At 38.5% G+C, this 8,788-nt stretch overlaps 1 protein-coding gene across 1 annotated transcript; it reads left to right on the forward strand.

Moving 5' to 3' along the window:
• Positions 1–1,705, forward strand: LOC115992731 (receptor like protein 29-like). Its single transcript, XM_031116954.1, has one exon. It carries the CDS (start codon positions 141–143, stop codon positions 1,563–1,565), a length of 1,425 nt encoding a protein of 474 aa, XP_030972814.1. The 5' UTR covers positions 1–140; the 3' UTR covers positions 1,566–1,705.
• Positions 1,706–8,788: the final 7,083 nt, after the last annotated feature.

Genomic DNA, 8,788 nt, shown 5'->3' on the forward strand with positions numbered 1-8,788 from the left:
GAAAGCTTGTGAGAAAGAAAGCAGAACTTGTACCCTTTGGTTTTAGATATTACATAGCATTAGCTACTGCAACTTCCATAAATTTTTTGTTGTGGGGTTTTTGTTGGGCTTTCATCTCTCAGTTTTCTGACCTTTCTTTCATGGCTTGTGTGTGTCTTTTGTTTGTAGGGTTGCTTGTTTTGGCAGGGGAGGTGATTGCAGAACAAAACAGTAATTCAAATGGGGGTGAGATATTGGTGATGGAAGAGGATGAACTTCTGGGGCTATTTGAAGTTCTGGGTGCTCTTTTAGAGGACCCTGGCTGGGCCCAAGTGCACCCACAGCCATGTACTGACACTCCATGGCCTGGTGTGCAATGTGAGATAGGTCAAGACCCTCCAGTCTTTCATGTCACTAAGATCCACATTGGCCCTGATATTCTGACCCCACCTTGCAAATCCTCTGCTAATCTATCAGAATCCCTTCTCAAACTACCTTATCTGAAGACCCTATCTTTATTCAACTGTTTTGTAACATCTCCGCTTACTCTTTCTCCAACTATATTTTTTGGTGCATTCTCTTCCTTAGAACATCTAGCTCTTGTATCCAATCCAACCCTCTCCGGAGAAATTCCTTCTAGTATGTCAGAAATTACCAGCTTAAGGGTCCTGAACCTAGCCCAAAACAACCTACAGGGAGAAATCCCCAGCAAGATTGGTGGAATGGTCAATTTAGAGCAACTTGATTTGAGTTACAACAATATAATGGGTGAAATCCCAGTAGAAATTGGAGGGCTAGAGAGTTTGACCATATTAGACCTGAGTTGGAATGGAATTGGAGGGAATGTGCCTAGTTCTCTTGGTCAGCTTCAAGTTCTACAAAAGATTGACTTGAGCTCAAACAGGCTTGTGGGAATGATTCCACCAGATGTAGGGAAGCTCAACAGGTTGGCCTTGCTTGATTTGAGCCATAATCTTCTTAATGGGCCTATCCCAGAAACACTCTCAGGTTTAGAGCATTTGGAGTATCTACTAGTTGATCACAACCCTATAAATACAAGTATACCTTTGTCTATAGGGATGCTTAGGAATCTCAAATCACTGAGCTTCTCTGGGTGTGGGCTTACAGGCCCAATACCCAACTCTACAGCTACATTGGAAAATCTCACTGCTCTTGATCTAGACAACAACAATCTCACTGGGACAATTCCTCCAAATTTAGGGGCACTTCCAAATCTTGATCAGCTAAACTTAAGCTACAATCAGCTAAGTGGGCAGGTACAACTCTCAGAGGAGTTCATTGACAAGCTTGGGAAGAGGCTGGATATTAGAGGTAATTCTGGGCTCTGCACAAGCAACCAGATGTACAAAAAGCAGAACAGTTCTACATATCTCGAAGCTCCTGTTTGTTTGAATACAACAGGACCCAAAAATGACAAAACCGTGTCTGATAAACAACCAGATGATGATGAGAGGATGAAGCCATCTTGGTACCACGACAAGATGAGTTCAATTGCTCCACTACAGATGAATCAAAAGCTCATTTCACTTACTTTAGCAGCTAGTTTTTTGTTGTTTGTTTCATGATTTTCTTAACGTGGGACTGTAACCAAGTGTTAATTCTATATGAGAGTCAAGTCAGTCACTAGTTTTTGTTTCAGTTTACATTCACGAGTCATTTTCTTTGTATGTTTGAGATATGCATAGATAAGTTAATGCAATGTACCGATAGGCATTAATCAATGGTTGAAGAATTGGGACCGCATGCAAGTGAGAAAAAGCTAGGGACCAAAACCCCTTTTGAGGATTTTTTGGTATCTACCAAGAAACGCGAATCTCATAAATCTCAAGTCTAATCAACTAATGTTGCCATCCATCCATAGCAGCAGAGAAAAGTAGAAGTGTCGGGTGTTATCTTTAAGGAGCATTCATCCTTCCCAAGTTAAAAGGATATGCTTCAGTACTTTTGTAGGAGAGAGAGAGAGAGAGAGAGAACCTCAAAATCGATCGTGTCATAACAGTAGTGCACAGATCAAGGGTTATGTCATAATCCCAATATTACCTCCACCGGCAAAGCTCGCGGATAGTTCGGATTTCACCGATAAAACAGGGTTATTATTATTATTAAGAAATTTTTTATGAAAAATTATATTAGTTGTAAAGAAAGGTAATCATTTTTTTTCATTTTTTATAAAAATTTTCCTAATATATTTTACTAATATATGCATAGGTTAGTAAAATTCTTTTATGTATTATTTGTAAGTTTCACACTATTTTTATTTTAATTTTATTTCAAATAATTTAACTTTCAATTCTTTTTAATCGATATCTTTAGAACAATAGTTAATAAATCATAATAAAAAAGTTTTGATAATATTTTTATAAAAAATATAAAAAACTATCAACAACATTTATTATTATATCGTTCACCTAATAAAATGTTTTTAAAAATAGCTCTAAATTAGATCAATATTTCTAAGGGAATTAGTTAACATTTTCCTATATAAAATAAGGAAAATGGTATTTTATAACCATTCCCTTAATACACTCTAAATTATATCAATTGAAAAACTTTGTAACTCAATTATCAATTTTGATTTTTATGGTGAAGATATCTAAGGCTTAAATTCTTCTTTTCCATTGTAACTATAAAATTTGAACTTTCAAAACTAAATAAAGATTAGTTTATGAAATAAAACTAAATAAAAATAAACATATAGAGTTTAAAAAATAAAACATAATTTTGCTAAGTACATAATTAGTATAAAAAAAAAAATCTATAAGAAATATGAGGCAAACTACTTATTATCTTAGTAACAGATCCAACTTACAAATATTCATATTTAAGAAATACATCTCGAGTTGACGAGTAGTTAGCAACAGTTGAATGAAATCAGTGTCAAACAAATATATAAGTGATAAAGGGAGATTGAAGACATAGTGTGGTTGTCTAGATGACCAAAACTGAAGGCAAAGACCAAAGAAAGAAAGAAGGAATGATGAGGGTAGAGGGACAAAGGGAGACAAAAAAATAGTTTTTTGAGACTTCCCTTTTTCTCAATTTGAGAATTGATAGTCAAGTCATGAGTGACTTATCCAAAAAAAAAAAAGGATTGATAGTCAGAAGATAGTGCATGATCTATCCATCCACAGAGAATGAGAGATAATAGGAGAAAACCAGAAAAAAGAAATCCCCCCCCAAATGGATCAATCTATGTGACCTGTGAGTACAATCTAATCCAACTTGTTTTTTTAACCAGTCCATTGCCATATGGATTGCAAATATTGCTCACTTGCTTGCCGGTGTCATTTTTCTTGCCTTGAAAAGGTAATGAAGCGGAGAAAGGTATTGATTCTTTTGACTCCCTTACCCATCAGTCCATCTCATCTCACTCTACTCGACCTCGAATGTGTATATATATTTCTATTTAATTGTATTTAAATTATTTATGTAAGGACTCAATTTGTAACGATCCCAAACTGATATTGGGTTCGTACGTTAAAGGCCCAAACAATAAAATTTGTAGAGAGTGGGCTGAAAAGCCAGGCCTTAGTCACTGGACAGTGATTCGTCATGGTTTTTATAGCAATTTGCACAAGGGTGAACCTAGTGTATCTAACAAGACTTTTTTTCCAACACGACTTGAGTGGCTCCGGTCTTTAGACCTCGTCCGAGGAGTTTCATGTTCTTATTATTCTCATTTTTTAGGACTCCATGGTCTGGGAGACGATTTGTCCCCCCCTTTCATTTTGGCTGTTTCCCCCTCCTTTTATACTAGCCTTTCCCCTCTCTTATGTGTCCACGTGCAGGTTTTGCTTTTTTGGGCTGGTACTTGTCTTTTCAACCCATACCTAAAGTGGTTGGAGGTGATTGTAAAAACTGAAGAGTATGGTGAAGAGCATGGACCTGTCAGGCGTAGAGTGCTTAACTGCAGTATTGGCAGCCTTTTACTTGAGCCGCTCCTACACTATGCTCGCCCTTTCTTTTAAGAGCGTTCTGGGATGCCGAGGACAAATTGTCCTCGGCTATATCCCTAGGCCACTTGGACTTTCATTATATATCCTCGGCAATGCCTCTCCTCGGCTCGGGCCTTGGGCCCTAATGTAAAGTGTGTCGGGGTTACAAATTCTCTAACCCCACAATTTATATATAATTTGATTTTTTTATACAAATTTTTATAATTTATTTCTTTATACATATTCAATTACCATTCCCCTAAAATCTCTCTCTTGTTCTACTATCTATACTTAACTAATGTCAAATTTACCTCATTAAGAGCACTAGCATTAAGTATGTAAACACCTCTCAGTTACTATTTTACGTCCAAAATTTTAAAAATATTGCTCCATCCAGTTATGGGTTCTTAAAAAATTTTAAATCTTGTGAACAATTGGTTCTTACATATAAAACTAACTGTTTACTTGGATGTTCCTCAAAAAAAAAAAAAAAAAAAACTGTTTACTTGGATGTAAAAAAAAAAAAAAATACTATTATTTTAATTGAAAAGGGTGAAGAGAGGAAAAAGAAATGAAAGAAAAGAAAGAGAAATATGATTTTTTTTTTTTTATTATTTGATGTTATAGTTTATATTATTTTAATGAGTTATATATAAAAATAGAAAATAAGATATTAGGTAAGTTGTAAAATAAAATAATAAAAAAGATAAAGTAGGTTTAGAGATTATAAAAGAGAACTTTTTTTTTTTTTTTTAATCCTAGATGGAAGTGCTCTAACAATTGAAAAAATACTTTCAAACCCGTCTCACTTCTATCCAATGCAAGATTTTCCAGCCCCAAAGAAAAGAAGACTAGGACGGAGCGCCCTTAATCCAGCTCCACGGACCACACTACCCTTTGCCATCTGTATTGCACCCAAAAGTTTTCCTGTCCATGTATGTGTTTATTAATCGAATTGGGCGGGTTATTAAATTTTGGTGTACCAGGACTAATTGTTGTTCTTTGGGCTGTTAAATTAACTTTCAATTGTATTATGGCATTTCCTATTTGATTCCAATTTATCAGGGCCGGCTCAATTGTTAACGCAATTGCCTAATGCCTCAAATAAATGAATGTCCACTTGTAAAAAAAAAAAATTATATATTTTAATTAAAAAAAATTTTAAGCACTTTTAGAGCATCTTTAAGAGTCAATGCATAGTCAAAATATAGAGAATATTTTACACTATTCATGCTCTATATGCTCTTGTTCATACTCCAGCAACTTAGCTATATTTGGAAATTTTTTTTGCTAATGAACAGTAGCTCATTAGGTTTGATGAGCTACTGTACATTAGCTCATTAGGTCTGATGAGCTACTGTACATTAGCAATTGAATTTCTTGCATTAAAATATTATACCAACTCCTTATTTTACCAATTCTCTCTCCCTCCTCTGGATTTCCTTTTTTTTTTTTTTCCTCTCATTCTCTCCGTTGCTTCCTTCTTCTTCTTCTTTTTTTCTCTCATTCTCTCATTCTCTCCTTTGCCGTTGCTTCTTTTTTTTCTCATAAACCAAATGAAATCAGAAAAATAAAAGAAAAAAAAAAGAAGAAAAAGAGAAAAGAGAGAGACCTATTAATGAGCAAAAGAATTAATCCAAACACAAAACACAAAACAAAATCCAATTCTTAAAATAAAGTTGAATCAAGAACAAGCAAATATGGAAGGAAAAAAAAAAAAAAAAAAGGAAGAACAAGCCGATTTGACCCAGCTCGATGGTGGGGAGAACGACGAGCAGCGGTGGAGATGCTGGAGATGCGATGAACGACGAGATGCTAGACACTTGTGGAGGAGAAAAATAAGAAAAAGAAAAAAGAAAAAAGAAAAAAAGAAATGAAACGCGGATGAAAATGAAAGGGAAGGGAGAAAAATAATATAAAAAATAAAAAATCCTAATTGAAAAATATTACCATAATATTTTTACAATATTTTCACAATAAATTTTAAGTGACAGATTGTTATTAGTTAATATTTGGTAAGTGAAAAAATAATTTTAGTGGTGGGTTCAAATTAGAACTAGTAACAATTTTCCACATAAATTTTGTTATGAAAGTATTGCATAAAATATTATAAACATAACACTTTTCATTAAAAAAATATAGTTGTTAAAAAAGAATAAATGATTATTAAAAAAGAATGAACAATAAATGAAGAAATAATATTTAAATGAGATAGAAAATGTAATAGAAAATCTGTTGAAAGTATATTTAAAAAAGTGGGTAGGTGAAAGTTAAATGTCACTCTTTATTCTTCAAATAGTACCTGTGAGGACACGATTCGTAACGAACCACAACCGTGTTGGGTTCGCACGTAAAAAGACCCAAACAATATCATTTGTAGAGCGTGGGTTTGAAAGGCTAGGCCTTGGTCACCAGGCGGTGGGTTTTTCGTGGTGTTCATACATGGTTAAGTCGTTCTCACCCCTGGAGTCTTTCTCTTGGAGGTGGGCTGGGAGACTCTGGTTTTTGGCCATTTTTCCCAGCCCCCTTTTGGCGCTCCTTCCTTTTCATTATATAGTCCTTCTTGGTTGATCCTAACCCTTCACTTGTTGGTCAGGCAGGTGCTTATTTCTATATCCATCCCATCAACCGTCCCCTCTTACTTTCTACTAGTTGCGAAGATCGAAGTTACACCGTCCAAACGTCTTTTCTCATTAACTAGATCTGGACATTGGCAGGTGCATTTAATGCGGAGGGGACGCATTTTCCTTGATCCAATTTTACGCCCTGCTTCCTTGTGGGCCCCATTCCACTCACATCCCCTTCAGGGGGCTATTTGAGGATAGCCCTCACCTAGACGTTGATCTTCCCATTGAAGTTCTAGAGTGCCAAGGACAGGGTAGTTTCTCTGCCGTTCCCCTTGACGCCCCGGCCATTAATCATTCGTCCTCGGCAAAAGACCTCCTCGGCACGGGCCCTGGGCTCAGATAGAGTTTTAGCCGGATTGAAAACTTCCCGGACCCACAATAGCCCCTCGAAATCCTACTATCCGTCTCCTCGGACGGATATGAGGGTTTTGATGACGTCAGAGATCTGCCAATGCCTGTCAATCCTTGTCACCTATCAGTTCCCAAGGCTTTTCATCTGCCCAAGGCACGTTCCTAGAGCCCTTGGAAGGCGAAACGTGGCATCATTAAATACGGGCGGTTTTGTGCTTCCCACGTTCTACGGTATGATGGAAATTGAACGGTGGTGATCTCCTAGTCTTTTTGGGCGGGAAAAGGCATGCAGTTACCCTAGAAAGTATAAAAGATTTTTTGGGGATGGATCCGTCTCTTCAGTTCTGCACTTAAGAGTTTTAGTGCGTGTATTCTGGGTTCATCTGAACTTCCGCCCAAATTCAAGTCTATCTCAAGCACATAAAACCTGTTTGAAGCGTAATTCTTCTCTTATGTAAGTTCCCTGCCTCCATTAACTCGTACTTTTTCTTTTCTGGGTTTATTTCTCTTTGACTCCCTTCCTTTTCCCGTCGCGGATCGGGTTTGTTTAGTAAATCACAAAGACGACTAAATTGAGACTGAGGAAATTAGTCGATACTGAAGAGGCGATGAATAAGTTCATCGTTGATTATAGGATTCCCCCCAACGTAAGTCTGACGCACTGTAAGATGGGGGAATGGCACTATAAGAGGGAAACGGGCACGGTAGTCATTCCCGTCCTCGCCTTTGTAGAGGGAGGTATGAGAATCCCTATGGGGCCAGTGACGAGGGGTTACCTCAGACACTTCCGTTTAGCCCCCACCTAGTGCGCCGGCAACGTTTTTAGGATTCTGGGTTGCGTGGACACTTTAAATGAGAAGATGGGGTTAAGACTGACCCACCATGATGTGAACTGGTGCTATAACTTCCAAAAATTAAAGGGGAGAACCTACTACATGAAGTCGAGGGACAAAAGGGTTCTGTTAATCCAGTGCCTCCCTGACTCCAACAAGGGACTGAACAAGGATTTCCTTATCGTCTTTGGGGAATGGCACGATGGCGATCCGTGCCCCATAGTAGAAGGAAAACCAGGTAGGGTACTGGGAATGGAAGGGGGATGACCATTTACGCCATTCTAATCTAATGTTGTTCGGTAACTAACCATGTATACGTGTTTGTCTTTTTGTAGATCTACACGCCCACACGCGGCATTTTCACTTAGTCAACCGGGCGGACTTGGAGACCGTTTTACAAGCGGCAGTTTTTGTGAACGACAGTGATGGTCAAGTCCGAGCAGCTCACAAAATACTAGGGTACCCTCCTGTTCAGAAGTCATTTGCGGACGCAAGGCACGTGATCAGCGCCCGCTGTCCTTGGCTTCCAAAAATTACTGTGGTTGAAACGGGATTTTTAATCTCCAAGGAGCCAGCTGTCCCCGTTAACATCCCACAAGCGGGCCCCTCCTCGTCTCATCAAGTAGCAGAGGACGAAGGAGAGCCAGATCGGTCCGAGGAAGGTTTTGGGGTATTTAACCTTGTCTACCAATCCGAGGATCCTTCTGGTGATATAGGTGACTCAGCCTTGTCCGAGGCGGAATTGTCATCAATAGGCACCTCTTCTCAAGCCGAAATGGGACTCAAGAGAAAACCCTTGACCCCCCTTCTCCAACTCCTCGAGGGCCAACCTGGGAAGGATACCCAGGAAACGCCATAACCCGATGCTCCTTCTCCACCACCTCGGCCCCCTACTATCCAGACCAGGTCATCTTCCACCAAGTCACAGCCACAATCCACCCGCCCCGAACCTCCTGCTTCCTCCCAACCAGCTCAGCCTCCACGACCTGAAGGCGCTGATTCAAAGAGAAAGAGGAGCCCCAAGGGCAAGGAAGTCACGTAC

The sequence above is a fragment of the Quercus lobata genome, chromosome 5 (genome assembly GCF_001633185.2).
Source record: "Quercus lobata isolate SW786 chromosome 5, ValleyOak3.0 Primary Assembly, whole genome shotgun sequence".
Classification (NCBI taxonomy): domain Eukaryota; kingdom Viridiplantae; phylum Streptophyta; class Magnoliopsida; order Fagales; family Fagaceae; genus Quercus; species Quercus lobata.